This window comes from Equus caballus, chromosome 4 (assembly GCF_041296265.1).
Source record: "Equus caballus isolate H_3958 breed thoroughbred chromosome 4, TB-T2T, whole genome shotgun sequence".
Lineage (NCBI taxonomy): Eukaryota > Metazoa > Chordata > Mammalia > Perissodactyla > Equidae > Equus > Equus caballus.
In genome coordinates this window covers 52,184,361-52,211,367 of record NC_091687.1, presented here as the reverse complement: position 1 = coordinate 52,211,367, position 27,007 = coordinate 52,184,361, and the positions used below count along the sequence as shown (strand labels likewise).

Sequence of the window (27,007 nt, the reverse complement as noted above, 5' to 3'; positions counted from 1 at the left end):
TGTGTATATAATCAATGCTGCTCTTCTTCTTATTATTATTAATCAATCTTATCTTTAAGTAAAGACAGGGAGGGACTCTTCTGGCAATTCTAACCAGTGAGGCAAGAAGGCAATGGCCCAAATTTGAGTTGCTTGAGTTATAGTGAAATCTCATTTCTAGGACAATTGAGAATAAACAACAGAGAAAGACAGGTAGGGGCGTGATCACTTAGTCACTCAGACAGAGGGAAGCTAATATCTTCTTACCTTCCATGAAGGCTCTGCTTATAATAATCTTTAACAGTTTTTATAAAACAGTGACTACAAAGTGATGCAGGGTATGTGCAATTTACATAAAATTAATTTTAATTTTAAGGGATGTAAAACTTTCCTGTATCAGTTAGTTTTTTCTGTATCTTTCTTTTGCTTCTATTTGGTTACAGGTTCTTTGAGGGGTTTTGTTTTCTGCTTTATGCTTTTATCTATCAGAATAGCTACACATAGATTTGTACATAGTAGAGAGTCAATAAATTAGTGTTAAATAAATCTTTATTTTTAAAAATCTACAAGTTAAATGTAATTTTATTAAATATAATTTTAATTCTTAGACTTTCCAAAATGGACTTAAAATGGAATACAACTGACATAAATATGGACGTGTGAAAATTCTAAAATTTTTAAATCACATTTTTCATTTTTAATGCAAGTGAATGCAGTGGGTAGTCATAACAGTCTTAATATGTTTTCAATTAATTTTAGCATTTTATCACATAACTCAATAATAAGAATTATATTATTTCTTGCTTTTGCATTATATAGAAACAAAAGTTTTGATTGAAAAGATGACATTAATTCTTATGGATTTTTTTGCTTCATACTAAAAAGCTATATCTTCCTTTATTTTGTTTTGTTTAAATTTTGAAACAATATAAACATATAAATGGAGAACTCTCCTTTTAAAATTCTGCATGCTAGGATTTAAAAGTTTCCATTTGAAAATAAATAAAAAATAAAAACTATATTAAGTTGTGATTGCTAGAAAGATAAGAGTGACAGTTAATATTTGTGACAAATTTAGTGCCATCATTTGTTACCTTGTCTAGAGAGATGATTTAATGTCTACATGTTGCCAAACATCCAGACAAAAAGTGAAAAATTTGGTCAATCTTTCAGATGATTGGTTTCTATGATGCTGAACATCTGGATATATGCAAAATGTGTTCAACAAAAATATGAAAGTCCAGCCAATTTATCAATTTAATTCTCATTTATTTGACATTTTTAGATACACTTAGTAATTTACGTTTTTGTATTAAGTGGGCAAAGGACATATTAGAATAAAATACAACAAAAAATATCAGTCTACACATTGAATGAATTAGCAGTGTCATCAATTTTATCATCACAATTTGATTTGCTGCTATAGGACGTGAGTGATGTTGTGATGATAAAATTGATGATGTCGATAATTTATTTACTGAGTAGAGAATAAGAAAATAAGTGAGGGTGTATTCATTTTATTCACTGCCTATTACATTTTCCTGTTAGACTTCAGTTTGATAGCTTGAGTCTGTCACTAACCTTTTGTTTGCTTAGTTCAATTAGTTTCTTGAAATCATTTATCAGTCATGATTATCTGTTTGGAAGAGATAAAACAAATTTTTAAAAGATTGATTTATATCTGGTAGCTTCAAATTCACAGTGACAATTGATTCCATTCAAAAATTGAAAGGTTTAAGTTTTTTTATCTAGGCATACCTCATTTTATCGTGCTTAGCTCGATTGCACTTTGCAGATATTGCATTTTTTCAGAGATTGAAGGTTTGTGGCAACCTTATGTTGAGCAAGTCTATTGGTGCCATTTTTCTGACAGCATTTGCTTGCTTCTTGTCTCTGTGTCACATTTTGGTAATTCTTGCAATGTTTCAAACTTTGTCATTATTATTGTATTTGTTATGGTGATCTGTGATCAGTGATGTTTGATGTTACTATTGTAATTGTTCTGAGGCACCAAACCTGCGCCTGTATAAGGCGGTGAACTTAATTGATAAATGTTGTGTGTGCTGACTGCTGCACCTGCCAGCCATTCCCCATCTCTCTGCCTCTCCTCAGGTCTCTCTGTTCCCTGAGACACAATAATATTGCACTTAGGCCAATTAATAACCCTACAGTGACCTCTAAGTGTTCAAGTGAAAGGATGAATCATATATCTCTCAGTTTAAGCCAAAATCTAGAAATTATTAAGCTTAGTGAGGAAAGCATGTCAAAAGCTGAGATAGGTCAAAAGCTAGACCTCTTGCTCCTGTTAGCCAAGCAGTAAATGCAAAGGAAAGGTTCATGAGGGAAATCAAAAGTGCTGCTCCAGTGAACACAGGAATGATAGGAAAATGAAACAGCCTTACTGCTGATGTGGATAAAGTTATCATGGTCTGGACAGAAGATCAAACTAGCCACAGTCTTCCCTTAAGCCAAAGCCTAACCCAGAGCAAGGCCCTAACACTCTTCAATTCTTTGAAGGCTGGGAAAGGTGAGGAGGCTACAGATGAAAATTTTGAAGCCAGCAAATATTGGTTCATGAGGTTTAAGGAAATAAGTCATCTCCATAACATAAAAGTACAAGGTGAAGCAGCAAGTGCTGCTGTAGAAGCTGCAGCAAGTTATCCAGAAGATTTAACTAAGATAATTCATGAAGGTGGTTACACTAAAAAATGATCTTCAACATAGATGTAACAGCCTTATATTGGAAGAAGATACCATCTAGGACTTTCATAGCTAGAGAGGAGAAGTCAGGGCTTGGCTTCATAGCTTCAAAGATCAGGCTGACTCTCTGGTTAGGGGCTAAGACAGCTGGTGACTTTAAGTTGAAGCCAATGCTCATTTACCATTCTGAAAATCTTAGGGACCTTAAGAATTATGCTGAATCTACTCTGCCTGTGCTTTATAAATGGAAGAACAAAGCCTGGAAGACAGGACATCTATCTACAGCATGGTCTGCTGAATATTTTAAGCCCAATTTTAAGAGATGTTGCCCAGAAAAAAAGATTTCTTTCAAAATATTACTGCTCATTGACAATGCACCAGGTCATCCAAGAGCTCTGATGGAGCTGCACAATGAGATTAATGTTGATTTCATGCCTGCGAATGAAACATCCATCTGCAGCCCATGGATCAAGGAGTAATTTCAACTTTCAAGTCTAATTATTTAAGAAATACCCTTCATAAGGCTATAGCTGCTATAGACAGTGATTCCTCTGATGGATCTGGGCAAAGTAAATTGAAAACTTTCTAGAAAAGATTCACCATTCTAGATGTCTTTAAGAATATTTGTAATTCATGAGAAGAGGTCAAAATATCAACATTAACAGGAGTTTGGAAGAAGCTGATTTCCTCTCATGGGTGACTTTGAGGGATTCAAGACTTCAGTGGAGGAAGTAACTGCAGAGGTAATGCAAATAGCAAGAGAACTAGAATTAGAAGTGGAGCCTGAAGAATTTCTGCAATTTCATGATAAAACTTTAACAGATAAGAAGTTGTTTCTTATGGATGAGCAAAGAAAGTGGTCTCTTGAGATGGAATCTACTCCTGGTGAAGATGCTATAAAGATTTTTGAAATGACAACAAAGGATTTAGAATATTACATAACCTTAGTTGATAAAGCAGTGACAGGATTTGAGAGGATTGACTCCAATTTTGAAATAAATTCCTCTGTGGGTAAAATGCTACAACATTGCATGCTACAGAGACACTGTTTGTGAAAGGAAGAGTCAATCAATGCAGCAGACTTCACTATTGTCTTATTTTAAGAAATTGCCTGGGCTAGCCTGGTGGCACAGTGGTTAAGTTTGCACGTTCCACTTTGACAGCCTGGGCTTCGCCAGTTCAGATCCTGGGTATGGACCTATGCACCGCTTGTCAAGCCATGCTGTGGCAGGTATCCCACATATAAAGTAGAGAAAGATGGGCACAGATGTTAGCTCAGGGCAAGTCTTCCTCAGCAAAGAAGAGGAGGATTGGTGGCAGATGTTAGCTCAGGTCTAATCTTCTTCTTCTTCAAAAAAAGGAAAAATTGCCACCCCCCCCCCCAACTTCAGCAACCATCGCCCTGATCAGTCACCAGCCATCGACATCGAGGCAAGACCTTCTACCTGCAAAAAGATTATGACTCATTGAAGGCTCAGATGATGGACGGTTAGCATTTTTTAGTAATAACGTATTTTTCAATTAAGTATGTACATTTTTTTAGACATAATGCTATTGCACACTTAATAGACTATAGCATAGTGTAAACATAACTTTTATATGTACTGGGAAACCAAAAAATTCGTGTGACTTGCATTATTGCGATATTTGCTTTATTGTGGTGGTCTGTAACCAAACCTGCAATATCTCTGAGGTATGCCTATAGTGTTACATTCTTGTAAAAGGCAATAAGCAGTTGTTCCAATTCAAGAGGTTTAGCACCATCATTTAATAGTGTGTCTTGAGCTCCTTAATGTCCTTCGCTTATTAGAAATTACCAAATATGTGCCATTTGGGGCCCAGAGCATACTTGGACCCAGTCACTTCCATTTCTGAAGAAGAAATAAAAATCTAAAAGGCAAGTGAATGCATCACAGAAATCACTGCTAAGAGAGAGAGAAAAAAGCTTTCTTTCTTTTCATGAAACTCTTTTCCCTTCTCCCTTTCAATTTCAATTTTATTATTTATAAAATTAAAAGTTTGAAGTAAGTATCTCCAAAAGACTCTGCACATATCATATTCCATAGCAACCTCACAATGTGCTAAATGTTGCATAAAGTGTTACGAACATGCCTTTCTTGGTGCCAAGAATCACTAACATTTTGCAAATATGCCTGTAACATTTCTTCCCTTATAACTTGAAGGTTTTCCAAATTATGAATGAAAGCAACACCATACCCCAAGGATGCCCCAAGACTTCCTGGCCTGTTCACTATTAAAGATTAAATAGGTATTACATAGTGTGAAAATTCCTTGTAGATCTGTGCTTACATCTCAGATTAGCCTAAAGAGTTATTTCTCTCCATTCTGTGGGTGACAAGAAATGGCACAAGAGACTTATTTAGATATATTTTAGATAGGTATCAAATACAGACTCTGTTAGCTTCTAGAAAAAGATTTCTCATACTTCTGAAAAATTTCTCCAAAATGACCCTTGTTCTAGGTTATATACACTAGAAGTATCTTTTAATAAAAGTCTCAAGTATATAAATTAAATTTCATCAAATTTAAAACTTTTGTTCCTCATAAACCACTGTTAAAAAATGAAAAGTCAGGCCACAGCCTAGGAGAAAATGTTTGCAAATCACATATCTAATAAAGGACTTGTATGCAGAATATATAAAGATCTCTCAACACTCAATAATAAGAAAACAACCCAATTAAAATGTGGGCACGCATTTTGAATAGATAGTTTAAAGAAGATATACAGATGGCAAATAAGCAGATGAAGAGATAATCATCATTATTAGCTGTTACGGCAATTCAAATTAAAATTTCAATGTGATGCCATTACACACCTATTACACTGGCTATCAAATAAATCAATAAATCAATAATAATGTCAAATATTGCCAGAGTTGTGGAGCAACGTTGACTCTCGCACATTGCTGGTGATAATATAAAAAGTGACAGTTCATTTTGGAAAACTGTTTGACAGTTTCTTAACAAGCTAAATGTAAACATACCATACAAGCTCAGTAATCTCATTCCCAGCTATTTACCCAAGTGAAATGAAAACGTATGTTCTCAGAAAACCTTTATGAGAATGTTTGTAGATCCTTTATTTGTAATTGCCAAAAACTGGAGACAACTGAAATGTTCTTCAACTACTGAATGGATAAAAACAAAACAAAACAAAAACTAGTACATGCAAAAGGAATACTAGTCAGAAAAAAAGGGAGCAAACTACTGATAAACAAAGCAAAATAGAGGAATCTGTAATGCATTATGCTAAGTGAAAGAAACCAGACTCTAAAGGCCAAATACTAAATAATTCATTTATATGATGTTCTCAAAAAGGCAAAATTATAAGAAAAAAACCAAATCAGTGGATGTTAGGGACTGAGAATGTGGTTAGGGGGGATTGTCCACTGTATTAATTATCTACTGCTTTGTAACATATTAGTGGCTTCTCTCACAGCTTCTCTGGGTCAGAAATCCAGGCACAGCTTAGATGAGTGCTTCTGGCTTAAGTCCTTTCATGAGGTTGCAGCTAAGCAGCTAAGCTATCTGCTGATGCATTGCTATCTGAAGGCTCAACTAGGGGAGGATCAGCTTCCAAACTCACTTACATGGTTGGCAGTTCCTTGTGGAGTTTGGACTGAGGAGCTTAGTTCCTTGCTAACTGATTAGCTTGAGACCTCTCCTACTTTCCTGTCGTATGTACTTCTCCAAAGGGCAGCTCACAACATGACAGCTGACTTTCCTCAGACAGAGCACTCAAGACATAAGCCACTGTCTTTTTATAACCTAATACCAAGAGTGACATCCCATAACCTTTGCCCAAATTATATTTACTACAAAGGAGTCACTAAATTCAGCCCACACTGAAGGGGAGGGACTGTGCAACTGGATGAACACCAGTAGGCAGGAATCATTGGGGACTGTCTTAAAGACTGACTCTCAGGGGCCCGTCCTGTGGCTAAGTTTGCATGCTCTGCTTTGGCAGCCTGTTGGCAGGTTCCGATCCTGGGCGTGGACCTACCCACAGCTCATCAAGCCATGCTGTGGGGCATCCCACATAGAGGAATTAGAACTACTTGCAACTAGGATATACAACTATGTACTGGGGCTTTGGGGAGAAAAAAAAGAGGAAGATTGGCAACAGATGTTAGCTCAGGGCCAGTCTTCCAAAAAAATAACATTGTCTTTCACAGTCAGTCCTCTGGATCCCAGTGATTCATATTTCTCTCATCTGCAAAACATACTCACCTCTCCCAAGGTCCTAAGAGTTTCATCTCATTACATTATCAATTCAAAGTCCAGAATCTCATGTTCTGAATCAGGCAGCCATCTCAGAGTCAGGCTGCCACAAACACAAAGCGGAATGGGGAAATTTGGGAGATGATCAAAACTTTTCTGTATTGTTTTTTCAAAGAAGAGGGATTTAGTTTATTCCCATTTCTTTTTAAGAATGTGTTATTTGTTATTTTTTAATTTATTTTGCAGGAAAGATTTGACCTGAGCTAACATCTGTTGCCAATCTTTCTCTTTTTTTTTCTCCCTAAAGCCCCAATACATGGTTGTGTATGCTAGTTGTAAGTCATTCTAGTTCTTCTATGTGAGCCACCACCACAGCATGGCAACTGACAGGTGGTGTGGTTCTGTAACCAGGAAGTGAACTCGGGCCTCCGAAGCAGTGAGCACTGAACTTTAACCACTAGGCCATCAGGGCTGGCTCAAAACTTTTCTGTATCTTGATTGTGATTGTGATTACACAGCTGTATTTGTTTGGTAAAAACTAATAGAATTGAATCCGAAAAGGGATGAATTTCACTGTATGTAAGTTATACCTTGATTTTCAAAAAACGGGAAAAAGTTAACAAACTCAAGAATATAACATACACACAAACACACATATTACATTAAATTTTGGCCAAACAAATTGAATCATGGGTCAGTGTATTAATAAAATATATTTATACAAATCTACATTTTGGCACTGGAAAGCAGCATGAATGTTACTAATTATATCACTGAAAAGCCATAATAACATACCATATGCCTTTATAACCAATGATATGTTTATAGGAAAAGAAAATTATTAATGACTCCAACTTATAATTATATTAATTCTTTTATAGAAAGAAGTTTATTGTAATAATATTTCTTTCCACTTTAATATTTGCTTTTCCTTGAACAGGCAATTCATCAGTTCAAATATTAGGGAAGATGAACATCTTTGCAAACACATTATTAATTTTTCTTGTTTTGTTTACAAAAGAACTATTGGAACAATTCACTATAAAATGCATTTTTATAACTCCTTTGAAAATAATTTACTTCAAGTAAGTTAATATAGACTGTGAAAAAAAAATCCTGTATTTCTTCTTGTTTTCCCCAGCTGTGAAAAGTGGCAGAAGTAAGGCAGTAGGATCCAGTTACTCTGCCCTGTTTATACAGCTGCGCTTCATTGAATGAAGGCTTGTCTTACACACAGTTTGCGATAGGAAGTAAATGCTTTTAGAACAACGAAAGAGACAGGTCTTTAACCTCAACCTTCGCGGATTGTTTGTTCCACTATTTAGCTTCTGTGGAGGTTAAAAGGAAGTAGTTCCAATATATATTATTACCCTCTAATTAAACCTCATCTGATTAGCTCATCCCCTTGTGAGTTCATAATATGGATGCATTATGATGAATTTTTTGAAGAAATTCTGAAAGGTCCAACAAATTGAACAATGTCTCTATTTGTAATGAAGTTTATAAGTAATAGGTTCTGCAATGTTCAATAATGAGTATGTTCTGAAGAGAAATGGTGTTTAGAATTACTTTAAGGGCTCAATCTGTAAGAAGTTTTGAAGGACTTAGCAGATTAGTTAAATTTATTACCTCTTAATAAAGTTCCACGCAACATCTGAAGATATCAAGTGCCACAGGATTCTTTATGTATCTCTTATTTATAGCTATATAGGCTAGTCAATAAACCAGAGATTTAGGTTCTAGGTTATTTCAAGGGTTATGCCTGGGAAGTTCCAAAGGTCATTATGGTAAATTTTTAGAGGTCATTTGTGGTAAGAACGCTTGACTCAATTGCTTGGGTAGAAATACGGGGTCATCTTTAGGAATGATTAAAATGTCAGTCAGTATCTAAATTACATATAAACTGATGGCTTATGAAAATACTTGTTTCACTGAAAATATATGACTTTCATAGACATGACTTCTGATAGGGCTATCTATTCATAATCCTGTTAATAATCTTCTCTTTCTCACAGAATTAAGTCCTTCTTATATCTCTGAGATATCATTTGTCTACCAAAGCTCTTTTGCAAATTTTGTTTGTTAACCCCCTACACAGATTGTCCGGGGAGCTTTCGTTGCCTAAATAAATGCCCAAGAAGGCTACCAGTATTGATATATATATATTGTATATTATGTATGTGTACATATAGATGTCCCCATGATTTTCATAAAAATCTCTAAAAAATTGTTCTACCCTGTGCCATGTATTTTAACTATTAGTGTATGGCAACTGCGAAGACCAATCAATAACCCAGTGCTTCCACTCTTAGTTTCACTGTTCAGTTGCCATGCATCCAAGCCTAAAAGATTTCATTTCTAATCTGTACTAACAGGGATAAAATGATCATATCACACGGTTAATTCTATCTCCTGTACTGGTAGCAGAAAACTAAGTATAAGTTATTTTAGCTCAGAATATACTTTGCTTTACTTGAATAGAATATAATGTGCATTTTGATCTGTAATTCAGGTAAGAAATGAAAAATATGGATAGAATATAAAATGTGGGCTCGTTCTCTTCTGTTCCATCTCCTTAGGAGGTTATTTTAGTGGCATATTTGTTGTAGAAAAATAAGCAACTATCCTTTCAGGGTGTATATGAAACTCAAGGCAGTATGTTGGCAATCTGCATAATGCTCAAGGAAAATAAACAACTTACATTTCATTTTTTATCATGAGGGCAAACAACAGCTATGTGGGGCAACTTTTGAAATGGTACAGTGTTTGGTAAGATATGGAAAGAACTATATGTAACTATTAGCTAACATATTTCTGCAAACAAAAATGAAACCTTAAATATTAGAACCAAGGGCTGGCCTGGTGGCACAGCAGTTTAGTGCGCATGTCCCGCTTCTCGGCGGCCTGGGCTTCGCGGGTTTGGATCCCGGGTGTGGACATGGCACCACTTGGCAAACGCCATGCTGTGGTAGATGTCCCACTTATAAAGTAGAGGAAGATGGGCATGGATGTTAGCTCAGGGCCAGTCTTCCTCAGCAAAAAGAGGAAGATTGGCAGTAGTTACCTCAGGGCTAATCTGTCTCAAAAAAATCTTAGAACCAAATATTACTCTGCTTTGCTTCTTATTCCAGTAGACAGATTTTGAAACTTCTCAAAAAGTCAACAGGAAAGATTATTATATAATATTTCATTCAAAAAATTATGCACAAATTTCTGCCATCAGAGTGTTCTTCTTTAATTAGAAATATATTATCACATACTGAAAAATCATCACTATCCATTGACTGTATTGTTGCAGCATTACCAGCTAGCTTTTATGATCTGTCATATTGTAATATGCTAGCAAAGTGTAAATTTCAGTTTTCTGGAAGCATTTAGTTATATCATATATACTATACATATTTATTGGCTACATTTCAATTTTTTTATTTGTTTGTCATTTATACCCTCCCTGCTTCCAAAAGTGATTTTAGACAGCTTACTTTAATTATAATTATATTGGTTAGCTTTTTCAGAGATGTTCCAGATTTTTTCTTTGTCACTCAACAGAGCAGCATACATAACTAAAAATGGAAGTGGCTTTGTTCTTATTCTTATGGCTCTTTTCAAATTATGTGTTTGCAGAGGTTAATATTATGTGGGCTGGACACCAAACACACCACAGTTCTGAAGACTATAACTTATCCACAGCACTGAGACAATCCGTTTTCCAAGTATATACTTCCTGGGTAAGTTGTGTGAAATTGAATAAATGCGATAATAGAATTCATTTTTAAAAGTTTCAACTGTTTCTATTTACTCCAAGTAAGCTAATAGAAAGTGTTTTACTAAAACACTTCTTTCTCTTCTGTAAGGCCAGACACTAAAATGTTTCTTTTTCCACTGAAAGACCAGACACACATGAAGCAAGTAGTGTTTTCCAGTGGCAGTCTTTTATTTGACCCAAAAAACTCACCTTGTGGTATACAGCAAGGTGAGAAAGTGGCTGGCTATTTTTTACTTACTGTCAACTAGGGGGGTAATGTAGAGACAATGTCTCAATTTAAAGATAGGCAAACAAAGATTTAATTAGAAACTTTTAAAAGCGGTTTTTAAAAAATCAATTCCCCTTTCTGTATGGCCAAGTAAAATCTGCCTAAATCCTTCACATTTTGTTTGCATATCAGAGCAATTAGTGTGATGCTCAACAAAAAGTTTGGCTATGAAGTATTTTTACACCAGGAAATGAAAAAACTAGTGTATAAGAAATAGCCTCTAGTTCTAAGGTTCTTCTGATTCACTGGGCAAACCTGGTCCACTGGTAACATCCCTCATCTGTGATGGTCTGTCCTTAGCTCTCCAAAACTATGCTGCTGCTAAAAGGTATGTTCACAGTAAGTGCATTCATCAATAAGCTCTTTACTAACTATAAATTTTAATAATCTAACATTTGTATGGTTCTTAGTAGTTTGCAAGTTACTTCTATTAGATACCATTTATTGAGTTGTTTCTATGTGTAGGACAAATTTCTAAGATATCTTTATGTATTAAATCATTGATCTTCACTACAATTTTAAGACAAAGTTTCTATTACAAGTCTCATTTTAAAATGATGGAAATGAGTCCACACCTCAGTCACAACAAGTAAGAAAGGAGGAGTAAACTAATTCAGCCTGGCTGTACTGTCCTGGATCTTAACGTCTACACAGCATCCCCTTCTACGTGCCTCTGTGTTATTTTTCACTTACATTATCTCATTTGATCCTCACAAATAAGCCCATGTTATGCTAGATCGAGTATTAGTATTATCAGGGAAGTGAAGATCAGTGAGGCTAATTACATAGCGAGTAAGTGACAAAGACCCTTACTTGAAAACAGATGCCTCATAATCAATAGGAAAACAAACTGGCAACATGGGCAAAATAAACTCATAAGCCAGTGATAGTGCTAACACGTTCGCTGATATTAAAAGAAATCCAGCCCTTAGCCCCTGCACCGTACACCTGTGTTACAGCTTATATTGATTTCCCAGGGCAGCTGTAACAAAGTTCCACAAACTAGGTGACTCAGAACAACAGAATGTGTTGTCTTAACAGTTCTGGAGGCCAGAAGTCTGAAATCAAGTTGTGGTGGGTCCACAGTCCCTCTGAAGACCATGGGAAGGAGCTGTTCTAGTCCTGTCTTCTAGGTTCTGATGGTTCCTTGCTTTGTGGGAGTATAACTTCAATCTTCACATGACGTTCTCCCTGCGTCTGGATCTGAATTTCTCTTTTTTTATAAGGACACCAATCATATTAGGTTAGGAGCCCACTCTACTCCATTATGACCACACATCTTAACTAACTACATTTGAACAACCCTATTTCCAAATAAAGTCATATTCTGAGGTCAGGGGATAGGATTTCAACATATGAATTTGGGGGGGTGGGCATAATTCAATCCATAACACAGCTCTAAGAAATATAGGTGGCAAAGATACATACATATATATTTTATTATATGTATATTTGATCTCCTATAGCTTGTGCTGGAACTCTGAATGATTAAATGTGGAAGAAAACACTACCTATTTCTCGGCTGCATAGCTCAATCTTGGTCTAGAGCTCCAGTGAATGGAGGGAGGAACAGGCCCCTGATGGAGGGGAGGGCTACCGTCCACCCTCCCTTCTTAAGAAATAGCTGCTTCAACGCAAACTTTTATTATCCTGCACAAAATAGGCTGAACTTATGACTGATTAAAATAATAATATCAAAAATCTTTATTCTCTCCTGACTTGCATATTTCTCTTTGCATAAATATAGCTTAAACCTCCAGTAATTGCATTTTAAGGGAGAAAGCCTCCGAGAAAAGATGTAGTGTATTTGGAGTTGCTCCAGAGAAATCAACGAAGTCAGTGAATTAATTATTTGAGGAATTATGAAAGGAAAATTTTTATCAGAGCGTCATAGATTTCAGAACCAGAGGAAATCGTAAAGATAATATATTGAAATCAATTATTTTCAAAGATACAAAATGAATCTCAGAGGAGCCTGCTATAGCACGCCATATTGCATATTGCTGGTTGGAACTTGAGTCCAGACATCTGATTCGCAGTTTATGGTCATCTTTGTCCTGGTTTCACTTGCATCATTCCTGCTATTAAGTCAATGCATCCAAAGTTACGGATTTGTGAAAATCTAAGTGAAATGAAGGGTCACATTTATTTCCAGAACAAATTCCCTTTCCAACCTCATATCACTTTTCCAAGAACACAGAAGATATGCTGAATAAGTACAGCAGCGCTGGGAATGCATTACAAGCTGCTAATTTGGGCGCAGGGAGGAGCTATCGGACTCACTGTGTGGGAAATGAAGGGCTGGGAAGCCCGAATTCTCATCTAGATTTGTAGCTCTGTTAGAAGATAGCATAGATGCTTTCAAGGTCTGTGTTGGTTAACAGTCTGTGATAGGTCTTTCTAGACATTAGAATCAAACAGCAGTCCTCAGGTCTCTTTATACTCTTTGTGTCTTTTGTAAGATTCTCTTTGTCAACACTGCCACGTAAGGTATACAATTTGGTAGTTACCAAGGTAGCAGCGTGTTTTAGAACAAATAAGAAATGTATCATGTCTTTGAAGAGAAAATTGATTTGTGAAATGAAAAGCAAAATAAAGCTCAGAGTGCTTTTGTTTGATATTACCATAACAATTAGGGCAGCTGACCTGTCATTTAAAGTAGTTAAAGATAAGAATTTGACGTTCAAGAATTTCTAAATGTTAAGGACTTCTAATTTCTTTTTTCATTTTTAAGCCAGTTTTAAGCTTAGCTTTAACATTACTCATTCAAAAAGAGCTGCAAGTGATGAGGTGCCATGCTAAATGAGCCATATTGACTATATACTGCAATATGTGATTTTGAATGCCACTTCAATCTTTTATTACACATCTTAATTAGCATAATGCCTTAAACATGGTATTCTCTCCACTTTGCAAATAATAAAATGTGTCTAGACCGCTGGATATTATGTAATATATAACAGTGTCAGGACTAACATTTCATTTTCTTCCAACTTTCTAGATAAAATACCCGAATGTCACAGTTTTATATTCAAAATATAGCTACGAAAGTGCTTGAAAAATAAAAGAATGTGATATGTCGAAGAGATAAAGGAGGCAACCTGAATGAGCTCCCAATGGCCAGAATCTGGAACAATGTGATCAACAAAATATACAACATAGTGTAGAATTATAATCCAAAGTATAAACTAAATATCTTTGAAATCAGTCCAGACTGATATTAATGAGTGAATAAATAAATAAAGGGGAAAAATGAATGGGAGAAAAACTCCCTTAAAGAATTCCAAATAATATACATAGATACTGCCCCCTTTACTCCTGCCCTTGAGTGTGCACTGTGCTTAGTAACTCCTTTGCAAAGAGTAGAGTATGGAAAAAGAGACACAGGGAGGTGTGGAGTTGGGAGGGTAAGTTTAAAGTGGTGAAAGTTGGCAAACACAACCAATCTCAGATCAAAGTTGACATCATCAGTGGCAGCATGTACCCTTTGATAAGATGTGATAAGAAGGTCCTCTTCGTAACATGTACCCTTTGATAAGACATAATGAAAATCACCCTTCGCCCCTGTGGTCTTCGTCACCCCAGGCTAACCATGAGGAAAGAAATGTGTCAAACCCAAATTGAGGGACAGGCTACAAAATGCCTAACCCGTACTCTTTGAAAGTGTAAAGGTTGTGAAACACGAGGAACATGTGAGAAACTGTCACAGATCACAGGAGGGTATAAGCTATAAAGACTGAATGTAACATTGCATGCTGGGTTGAATCCTAAAACAGAAAAAGAACATTACGATAAAAAAAAAAAAAAAAAAAAAACTAGTGAACTCTAAATAAGGTGTAAAGTTTGGTGGAATTCAGTTAATCATAGTAATGTACCAATGTTGGTTTCTTAGTTATGGTAATGCAGCATGTAATATGTTAGCAATAGAGGAGACTGGGTGGAGGATATGTGGCAACTCTGCACTATTTTTGCATCTCCTCTGCAAACATAAAACTATTATAAAATAAGTAGTTCATTAAAAAACACTACATGTACATACCTACATTTACATACTCAACCACTGTAGATGATATACCAGCTCTAGAAAAAAATAGTTAGAACTAGCCATTACAATAGACATTAATTCCCCAGGATATCACAAAGAACATGATTTAGCCAATGCTATTTTAATGTTGTTCGAAAGCAACTCTTTATTTTTCCATTCTTAATCCATTATCCCCTGTTACCTTTCCAGAACTCCAGCTCTGAACAAGCTAAATTCCTCTATAACTTTGAGAAAGAAAGTTATAGACTCATAGACTCCTTATCACATGCAGAGTTAGTCAAAACCTGGTCCCACCTCTGCCTCCAATCGCATCTTCCACACTCCCCCATTGTCATCCCATCTCCAATTTAAGAATTTTAAATTCTCTAAATCTGCTATGTCATAATGCCTTGATACTCCATTGTACAAGTTTTGTCTCTGCTTGGAAAATTAGTTCCCCTTTACCTCTGATTGTTATATCCTTCAAGATTCTATTCATTTTTACAGATGCCTTCCTAACTTTGCCCGTCACATTTTTTTTGTCCCATAAAACCTTTGCATAGCTCTACTACAATACTTATTACTTTTCATTATTGCCTTTCATGCCAGCCTGTAAACTTTAAAAGAAATGAGTCTGTTTATTTTTCACTGCTCTGTACTTAGTATATATAAAGGGCCAGATGCAGTGAGTGCTTACTAAATGTACATTACATGAATGAATGAAACAAAAAAGAGTCGTAGTTGTCAAAATAAATGTGTCAAAGGAAATAGTTTGCTAAGTTGACTAGCGTAAGGCCAATGTGAAACTGATAATAGTGCAATGTATGAAATAATTTAAATTTGCCATTCATTTAAATATTTTTGTTTTAACAGATTCTCCAAAAATTAGAATATAGGATGAGTAACTTATTCACCTTTTGGAATAAAATGCATTTTAATATATTTGCCATATATGAAATTATTAAATGGGAAATAGCTATCTACATTCAATGATCTGAATATTTCTCTTAAAAGTGTAGTAAATTCATGATAAATGCACTTAGCATAAATGACTGGGTTAGTAATTCTTTTAGCTCTGTGGTATCTCTCAGTCATTAAAATTGTTTTGTTTTCTAGGTTGGAATTATAATCAACATGGTAAAATATGTTTATAGCATCTTAGCAATCTAAGAAGAGGTAAATTTTAACCACCATCAGAGGAAAGAAATATAGTTATAACATCAACTTATGAAAATCTTTACTAAAACCTTTATTACTGTAAGTTGGAGAACAAGTAAATATATGATGACCTTATTTTTGAGCATAATGATTTTTAAAATATATTAATTACATTTAGGAAACAGTAGAGAGCAATTCACTGGAGTCAAGAAGTCTGGATACCAGCCCTAGCTCAGTTCTTAATGAGCTTTGCACTCTGAACCAATCAATTAATGTTTGAATCTCAGTGATTTTGTACATGAAATGGGGCAATTAATATTTACTCTACCTTCTCATATTGTTATGTTGAAGATCACCTCAAATAATGAGTGGAAATTCTTTGAACTATATCAAGTGTGATTCACATGGATAATGTTTTTATATTACACATAAGACTGCTGAGGAACCTTTAGTGAAATCTCAGATCTTTTTATTATGTTGTACTCCCTGCCAAGCTACATAAGCAAAGACTATTTTTCAATATGCAGGAGTTGGAGTTATATAAAGACAAATGTGAATAAATAAAGACACAAGAAACTAACAACTTTGATGTAAATGCATTGGGGATAAAATTCTTATAATTCTCATGTCACAGATGGAAAGCATGTCTTGAGCCCCCCCATGAAGTAAAGAAACAAAACTTCTCTGAGGACCTTGCCTTAGAACTCCAAAGCATCCCTCCGCCACCCTCAACCACCATTCAAAGACAGCTGAGAAGACAAACTGTATGTGCACACATGAAATAAATGAAGCCTTTGCCGGTTTGTGTCTTTACCAGTTTCAGAACCTTACTTCTGGCATGCATCAGGAAAATGGAACTATTCTTATCTTAAGACTCAGAACCTAGTCTTAGCTAATGACTCAGCTTACCAAGTCATTTTGAAATTTGGCAAAAATAAAACTAGTCTCTGATTTTCAGTGTTTTTCTTTACAAAAATCTTTGTAGTCCTTATAGTAAAGGATAAAAAAGAGGAATCATAGTGAAGAGCTCTACATAAAACAGCATTATCTTATTGTCACTTAAAAAAAAACGTACAACTGGCTAAAATATTCAACTCCCTTTACATGTTATTTGAGAAGGGCAACCACTCATTTTTTTCCCATATATACCTTTGACTGGTAGGCCAGTCATAGTGGCAGAGGTTGGGGATATAAAGAGAACTAAGACATTGCTTCTGTTCATAAGGTGATCGCTTTTCTTGGAGGGAGTCAAAGGCCATTGTAGTGCAAGTTATCAAGTTTGAGAGAGAGGCGTCTGCTCTGAGAACCAGGATGGGTTAAGGCAAGCATCACAGAAGAAAAGATGCTTGAGCCTAATCTGTAAGAAGCATAGAATTTTGCCATGGACAAAGTTGTAAATAGAACATTATGTAGAAGGAGAATATCTGTGAAAATAGAAAATTATGAAAAAATATGGTAGATTTAGGGAATGGTAAATAAAATGTATGGTATGTGTATTAGTTTTTCGGGGTTGCTGTAACAAAGTACCAAAAACTGGGGGCCTTAGAACAACAGATATTTACTGTCTCACAGTTCTGGAGACTAGAAATCTGAGATCAGGGTGTCAGCAGAGTTTGCTCCTTCTGAGAGCTGTGAGGAAGAATCAGTTCCATGCCTCGCTCCCTAGCTTTTGGTGATTTGCTGGCAACTTTGGGTGTTCCTTGGATGGTAGATCCACCACCTCAGTCTCTGCCTTCATCTTCACATGGCGTTCTCCCTGTGTGCATATCTGTTGGTGTTCTAATTTCTCCTTTTTATAAGGAAACCATTCATATTCGAATAAAGCCCACCCTAACTACTTCCTTTTAACTTGCTTACCTCCTTAAAGACCCTATTTCCAAATAAGGTCATATTCTGAGGTACTGGGGGGGCGAGGACCTCACATATCTTTTCAGGCGACACAGTTCAACCCATAACAGTATGGCTAGAATATATAGGATGTATAAAATATAGAATATATAGGAGAAATATAGAGAGAGAATATGTAGGATATAGAATATATAGGATGTATAAGAAGGTGGAATGGAGAAAAAGGGAAATGGATAAGAGCATAGAAATGGGAACAGAAAGACAGGACTAGATTACTTAAAGATAAAGATTCTCTAAATAGGAACACAAACACTACTTCCACACATACAATTTAGATAGATGCGTTTTAAGGATAGAGATCAGTATTCTCTATCTGCAATCAGAAAGTTTGGTTCTATGTTATTACTTCAAGAAATGTGGGACAATACGTGACTTTTCAATCTCTAGTTTTTCAATTCTGAAAGAAAAAATTTTTCTGTAATGTTATAAAAATAAATGAGAATTTTAGAAGTGAAGATATTAGTAAAGTTAAACTATTTTAAGAAAATAAAGTAGATGTAAATCCTGGAGCTCAAAAGATTTTTCTTTTCTTTAAAGTCATTATACACTTGAATTTCAACCATTTTGCTTAGCAGCTTATTCATGGACAGAGGTCTCCCAACCCCTGATTTTCTCCCAGTTTGTCATCCTCCATCGCCATCCTCCAACCTAAGTGCTTAATTCCCATGACTCTGGAAAGCACAGTCTACCTCCTTCTGCTACATCTGCTCTGAAATCTGCATGCCATGCTTGAATCCGGTCACCCACCTACTTCACTCCCACACCCAGGTTGCTGAGAGCCGTGGGTATCCTCCAGCACCAGCTGGGTGGTTTGACGCCCCTCCATATATGGCTTCCAGACCCAGCTGAGTTGTCAGTGCTGCTTACCAAGCCATAAACATGAGCCTCCTCCCAGCCTGGGAGAAGCCTTTCCAAAATTCCAGTCTCTCCAGATCTCTTCTCCACTGCTGCCCCTTTCTGTTAGCCGACGAATGTATTTAAAACATCACAGAGAAATGTGAGTTTTTCTGATTTTACCTCTCTTTACTTCCTGTTCACATATCTTCATTAAGACTTGTGAAAGTACACATGCTTTCTTGTCTCTGGTTTTATAGAAAACCACTCACCTCTCTTCAGCAGGTCTAATCCTTAGGTTGGTGACTTTGCTCTTATCTTGGTTCCTCTCTTGAACTTTGATCACTTACTCTTGGCATTTGTTCCTCTTCCTTTCAACTGGCTCCTTCTGAATACACCATAAACATATTCATGTCACATTTAAAAAAGCAAATAAAATCTCCTCCTCCATCCATGTGTTCTACTTAAGGAATATCTCCAGTTCTTTTCTTTCTTGTTCTCAGGGGAAGAGAGAAGTAAGTAATACCTACCTCTATTTTGTCACCTCCTCAGAGTGATTCTAAATCTCACTGAAGTCTGGATTCCAGGCCCACTGCTCCACTGATCCTTACCTGCAAATCCAGTGTCATTTTTCAGTTCTTATCTTACTTGGAAACTCATTGGGAGTCATCAATTTACTCCTTCTTAAAAATCTCTCATTTATTTCTGATGACACTAAATTCTGGATCTTCCCACTTCTGTTACTGTCCTCATTCCAGCCTAATTTGCTGCAACTCTTTTTCTGACTGTCTGTGGAGTTACCAGCTTTGCCTGTTGTCTTCCCATTGTGGACACATCCATCAGTTCAAAGACAATTGATATTTGTGTAACATATTTGCTTACTCAACAACTTTCTTGAGATATACCCCAAGGACTCAAACACAACATTCCCTAAGTTGAATTTTATGAACCTATTCTTCCTCCTGTTCACTGTCTTGGCGAATAACATCACTTTACATACAAGCCAGAAATCTGTGTGTCTTCTGATACTCCTCTGTCCCTATCATCTTCTACATTTAAGCAGTTGCCAAATCCTTAGATCTCTTGTATATATTCTGCCGCTCCATCCCCATGGCTACTGCTGTGCTTCAATGCACGTGATTTTTCAGTGGGCTATTGAAATAGGTTCCAAACCTGCTTTTGTATTTCTTACAGGCTTGAAAAAATGTTAAGTGCTCCCTCATGACCTAGAATAAATCCAATCTCCTCAGAATAGCATTAAAATCTCCCCTTCCATTGGCTTGACCAATGTCTAAATTATCCTACAGGAGATTCCCTGAGGAAAGCTATAGATTCTTTCTTCAGAAAATTGTACATTCCCCATGCACACAAGCTCACACTTTGTTGTGTAATGTCAAGGGGGTTCACAGACTCCCTCAGATCTATCTATGAATCCCATGGTCTAAATGATCTCTCGCCACACTCTCCAAAACCTTTAGCAATGCTGAAATACTTATAGTTGCTCTTAAATGCCATGTTGCTTCTTCCTTCGTGATGCCCCCTCACACAGCCCCTACCTTCCCCATTCACTTGATGAACATAATAAAACCCATTCGTTAAACTAAGGTTAACTCTAGGCCTATCCTCTTTTTCTCCTCACAAATACAGGTCTGGGTTATTTCTCTCCTTTATGACCCTATTATATGTGACTTCTATCAAGAGATAATAAAATAACCTAGGGTAGACAGTGTGATTAAGGCTAAAGAGCCTTGGAGTCAGAAAGACATGGGTTTGAATGAATGACAAAATGATGTATTTGGTAAACAGTATAATGTCTCCTGACACAGGTACTGAGAGTTTAAGTTTGAGAAACAAGAAATTTCTTCTGTCAAATTAGTACCATTTGAGGCTTTATGATGGAAGTGGCATTTAAATTGGTTCTAAAAACTATAGAAGATTTGGTAATGCAGTGATTGGAGTTACAGAGGAAGATGAGTGAGGATTCTCAGACCTGGACCATGTTTACTAAGCTGATTTCAATTTTAGAAATTACAACTTTAATTGTATCATTAGATTCTTTTTATAGTACTATATTAATAACAAGAAATTAACTTTCATGTGATTCTTGTGACTTACTCCCTAACCTATATCTTTATTTCTTATTAGAAATGTGATTTTTTTGGAATTCCTGCTGAGCTCATCTTTCTAATAGTCAGTTCATAATTATATTTACTGATTTTTAAGATTTGAGACATTGTTTCATCAAATGTGTTTTTAGGAAATCTAATCCTATGGGAAATTCATTAAGAAAGTATTCTATGGACTAATAGGCTTGTGGTTCACATTAGCATGGTAAATGCTCTGAGAAGTTCTGTGGTAAAGACACTTCATTTGTTTAACTCATCAATTAACAACTTATTTGATCACAGAACCCCTTTTTCCATAATAGCTGTTATTGTCTCAAAAAACTATTTGTCCACACTTTGGGGAATTATAATGAACTATACGTACTCATCTGGTATGCACTCTCTTCCCGAGGAGAACTATTTACTAAGTGTCCAAGATAAGTTGTTCTAGATCTTTAATTCACATCTCAAGTATTCCAAAATACTTTTTAGATCACAATACTTAAATCCTGGTCATATACTTGTTTTAAATATTTTCATTAACCAAGAGAATCATTTTAATATATTTCAAAAAATCAACTCACCATATCATAGATCTTTTGGAACCAAAAGGACAGTTAGATTTTACACGGTTTTTCCCTTTGCCATTCATTTGAGGATACTGAAACCTAGAGAAGTTTAAGAACTTTGTGAATATCACGGAGAGATTCTGTAGTGGAACCAAGACTTAATAGTGGATGTTTGGAATAAGAGCCAGTATTCTTTTGTTGCTCACTAACCTAATCCATTGCTTAATAATACGTTTATAAATAATGAAACTGATCCCGCTTCTGATGACAGTTGAGATTTTTCACGACTTAAGGTTGGAAACCAAAACTAGAAGAGTTTATGTAAATGTCTAGTTTTTACGTAATCATTACTAAACATCGTTGATATGATATTTGGCCTAACTGAGAACAAAAGCTTTAAAGTAGTTTAGAAATAAAATTGTAATATTCAGAAGAAATGTTTTCAGAATATCCAGTCTTTTGGAAATATTAACTCTACAAAAGCTGAAATGTACAGTGGAAGTCAGATTCTTCTTATTACTATTTGGTTGTTTAGTTTTTCATTTAATAAGGTGTTTTCTTGCAATGTGAAACCACTCTTGGTGATCAAAGTCGTTAGAAGAACACAGCAGATTGTGCTTATTAGTTGATTCTAACCAGTCCTGCGGTTTAAGCATAAGTTGTTTTTCCAACGCAGATGCATTTCCGTCTGTTAAGAAATATGGACCTGTAAAATTTGTTTCCACTGTGGCACCGTATTATAGCCCTATCCTTGCTAACTTTGAAAAAATTAGGAGATATTGTGCCCTCAATCAACCACATAAACACCAAATTAAAAAGGAAAATGTATTCTATCCTCTCTTTGTGTGAAATCACTTTCTTTTATTATAATTTTATTTTACTACTAAGAATGCCAGTAATAATACAGAGTTTCGAAACTATCAAGGTCTAAAGGCACATGATCCTGCATTTCTTTTATTTAAAGAAAGTATTTGTGTGTATATAGAAAATCTCTTGACTTCCAGGAAACACATCCAACCTTTTCGAGATTAAGGAAATAACACACCACCTATGATATTTTCACTAGACAACATTAACTGCAAAACAGAGGTCCAGTGGACTTCACTCCAACATGTCTGCAACTTTATCAACATGTGGAAAATTAACGTTGCAAAGTCAAATATGGCAATAAAATACACAGAATAAAGTAATTTTGCTAAAGAGTAAGGTGTATTTGCTGAAGTATATACTCAGAATGTTCAACCATCAGTAATAGTAGATGATGTTGAGAAATCAGATGTGCAAATTTAAAAATTTTTACTCTTTCAGATATTCTACTCTCCCCTGGCCCTCTTCATACCTCCTTCAGTATATGCTGTTCATCTTCAGTTCAATCTCCTCTACCAGTTTTGGATCCACACAGAGGTAAATCTTTTTTTTTTTTTTTTTAAGTTTTATGCCTAAATAGCTAGCCTGAAGCAATGTCCTGGAAATCCACAAGCAGCTGATTTATTGTGTAAGAAAATCTTTGTCTGCCTTCTTTAAGGAGAAACATCTGTTCATTTTTATTCCTTTTTACTGAATATATATTGCAAAGTTTATAAGAAACAATGAGGCCAGTTGGTCTCAATTAAATAAAACAATTTTTGAACTATTAAGTACCACAACATTTTAATACTATATTCAGTACAATATCTTCCTGTATTACAGTTTATTAAACATTGTTTACCTAAAAATGCTGAAATTCATTTCAATATAAAGATATAAATATATATATAAATTTTATATGTTTATAAATGTATAATATATACATATATTTAATATAAATACCATTATTTATAATAATTTATTTTTAAAATGTAATTTATATTTATAATATATTATTATATAATAATAAATAATATTTAATTATATAGAAAAATATAATATTTGTACATTTTATTTATATATATGTCGATCAGTGGGAACTCCTTGAAAACTCCTTGAAAAAAGTTTAATGCTTAAAGAAATTACTAAAATAATTTTTGATTGGAAATCTTGCCTGAATTTTAGAGTCTATGTTTTATTTAAAGACTGTTCAATATATTCTTAGGATTTTTTTTCCATGTAGAAATGAACAAACAATTTCTTGAGTCTTCTGTGGTATCTCAAATTGTCCGCCTTGAATGTTTGCAGATAGATCATTAAGCAACGGATTGGTTTATGAACTATTGTACTGGTCTGGTTGTTAAATACAAAAAGTCACAGACCCAGAAAAATTCTTACTTATACACATGAGAACTCTTCCAAGCATTTGGTATTTATTGAAAGCCTTTTGAAGTTCTATAGGAAGCACGTTGACAGGTGTTACAACTGGTTGAACAATATCGCAAATCACAGCTGCATTAGATGCCAAAGCTTGATACAGCAAAGTGCATTATTCCATTAATCTGCAGTATTTCATGCTACTGATTTACTTGGAATAAGGAGACTGTTGCCACGACTTTGGACATACGTGGCATTATCTGAAGATCAGTCATGAAATAGTATTGCATTTTATGGTAGTTGACATACATCAAACAGTCAATATTACAACCATCTGAAAGAGTTGTTGAGGCCAGTTCTGACTTCAGAGGTCAAAGACCAAATTTGTTTAAATCAGTGGAGGGAAGCTTTCTAATGATTTACATGGACGGGTTAAAGGAGAATTACATTTTTATAGCAGCTCTGCTCCAGGTCATGCCACGCGTTGGGTCAGGTATTAGTCTGAATACAGAACAATGGTGCCTAAGTAACTTCTGCCTTTTCCTGTGTCCTTCCAAGAAGTGCATGAGCCAGGGCTTGAGTTCCATCTCAGGAAGTAAAGGGAGAGTGGAAGAAAGCCAGTGGTGAGACATTTCTTTTAAGTTCGGAACCTCCAGGTGGCTTCATTTCCAGCTCAAAAACAATGCATTAGAACCTCTCACTTGTGTTGTACTTCATGCTTTTGAATGTACTGGACCATGTACAGTTACTACAGAGGAGCTGCACAAGACGCACAAACACACTTCCTGAAATTAGCTTTGGATCTTGGAATTTTAAATTGTATTATAAGCTGTGAATACATTTCTAAGATTTTTTGCAGCTGTGTAGTTAATTGAATTCATTATTATAGACAGCATACTAGCACTTGCTTAGAAATTACAGACTTGTTCAGGAAGTAGAGCCAAGAGATTCATAAGGATGAATGCTTCTGGAGAGAGGGACAAGTGAAATAGAGAACTGGAGTGGGGAGAAGACAATTTTTTTAAAAAAATATTTTTATCTTGTGCTTGCCATACTTTTTCAATTAAAGGTTAATACACATTAGATTAAGAAATGAAAAATAAAAACTGAAAATAACAGCTTTCAGTCTAGAAAAACATCCACTTTATGACTGTAAGATGTGTTAACCCCCGGTAGACCACTTGAGCACTGTTTAATTTCAGGCATCTATACTTGGGTCTCCATTCACAGAAACAATATGTGAGCTGTAGACATGACAATATTGGCCAAAGAACTCAGTACATTCCTGAATAGAGGTCTGATTCTTACAGTTATTTCACCTCTGCTGACATCCATAAAACATTAGTTTTATGATGTTTTTGGATCAAACATCAGTTCATACTATGAAGGGAATCTGAACCTAAGATGGTACTGATTTTCTAAAGATGAAAAAGTTAATTCCAGACAATCAATCAAGTTAGGATAAGATAAAAAAAATAATACCATCATGTTTTTGAAAGATTGTATATGGGAGGAAAAAAAGGATATTAAAAACTGAAGTTTATTGAAATTTTGTTTACTTTTGAGTTACTTTGATAAAGCAACAACAGCCTCTATTCTCTTCCTCTTTTTTGAAAGTTTCTGAACTTCTGCTTGAAACTGTGCTCTGTTGCTTGATTTTCTTTCTTTTTCTTTTTAGTGAGGAAGATTGGCCCCGAGCTAACATCTGGGCCAATCTTCCTCTATTTTATGTGGGATGCCACCACAGTGTGGCTTGACATGTGGTGCTAGGTCTGCACCCAGGATCCAAAACTGCGAACTCCAGGCCACCAGAGTGGAGCACATGAACTTAGCTACTACACCACTGGGTCCCTGTTGCTTGATTGTTATGACCACATTTTGGTTTGTTTATTCTTCATTCATCTAAAGTGTGTGCAGCACATAGTCAGTTACTCTCTTTTCTTGCGAGTTTACTAAAGGCAATTAGAAAAGATTTTTATTCCATACATGTTTTAAACATAATAACTGTAGAATGTCGTAATTATTTTTTGAGATATTAGCTGATATTTGAGTATTAGCTGATTTACACAATATAGTAGTAATAGTAACATTGTCTATTACCTTTAATTTATCTTAAAATTTTTATCATATTTTGCATGCACGAATAAATTGATGCTTGGCAGAGAAACGTAAGAGAGAAATGATTCTTTAGTATTGAAGATTTGAACCATATGATTCAGTGATTTTTATAGTGCTAACTGAAGCTAATCTTTTTTGTTGTTGTAATTCATAAACTAATCAATGTACAAAATTTTAAAATTTGCCAAGTTCAGTGCATCTTTTTAAATATTTCAATTATTATATACCACAGACATTCATTGAGTGCCTAATGCATTCCTAGTCTTGCGTGTAATAACAAAGACAAAAAAGAATTAAAGACTGGAATAATGAGATACAATATCCTGCATGAAAGAAAACTAGCTGAGTTTGAAAGCTATAAAAAAAAATGACAGAAGTTTAGGAGAATAAACAGTTACAGTTATCCCAGGCCAAGAATTCTCGGTTACTGGTTGTTGTCATTGGTCTGATATGTTCCAAGGAAAATTTTATGAGATGGCATTTCTGTTTGTTTATTTCATTTTGCATATTATATACTTATCCAGCACTCACTGTTTTTCAGGAAGCATTTTAAGAACTCTAACAAATATTATCTCATTAAATTTTCATAACAACTCTATGGAGTAGGTAATACTATTATTTCCTTCAATTAAATATACTAAGTAACTTGCCCTGGGTCACACGATTAATAGTGTCAAAGCTGGGCTTTGTACCAAGTAGTCAGGCTCCAGATTCCTTGCTCTCATCTAGTGTGCTATGCAGCTTCTCTATAGATGGGTCATTTCTGATCTTAATGTTATAAAAAACATAGCCACCATGTATTAAGCATCTAGTATGTGCCAAGCAAAAATTTTTCATTTATCCCATAAAATAATTTGAATCACTAATGGCCAATTAAACTTTTATGGGTTGTAAAGAATAAATGTAAGTTCGAGTAACCTCATTTAATGGAGCTTTATTTTAAGGCTACATGTAGAAGCACATGCAGCAGGAAACCATCCCAGTAATTTAATAGACAATTTTAGAAAACTGGAGTTTTTATATGCACCAAGCCTGTGAGCAAATACCATCCCTTTTAAAGCTAACAATATTGAGATTTTATGGTTTATATAAGGTAACACAGCTGGCTCTTTT

General features: G+C 35.2%; 1 protein-coding gene across 6 annotated transcripts in view; it reads left to right on the top strand.

Moving 5' to 3' along the window:
- AGMO (alkylglycerol monooxygenase) overlaps positions 1-27,007 on the top strand; it is a 339,413-nt gene that overhangs the window by 118,021 nt on the left and 194,385 nt on the right. For all 6 annotated transcript variants that reach the window (XR_011437830.1, XR_011437829.1, XR_011437831.1 and 3 more), the window contains exons 4-5: positions 10,546-10,649; positions 22,862-22,957. Coding sequence is in view for 3 of the 6 variants with exons in the window: in XM_001495676.5 (XP_001495726.2) it covers positions 10,546-10,649; positions 22,862-22,957 (200 nt within the window). In the remaining 3 variants the exon portion in view is untranslated. The remainder of the gene's footprint in view (positions 1-10,545; positions 10,650-22,861; positions 22,958-27,007) is intronic.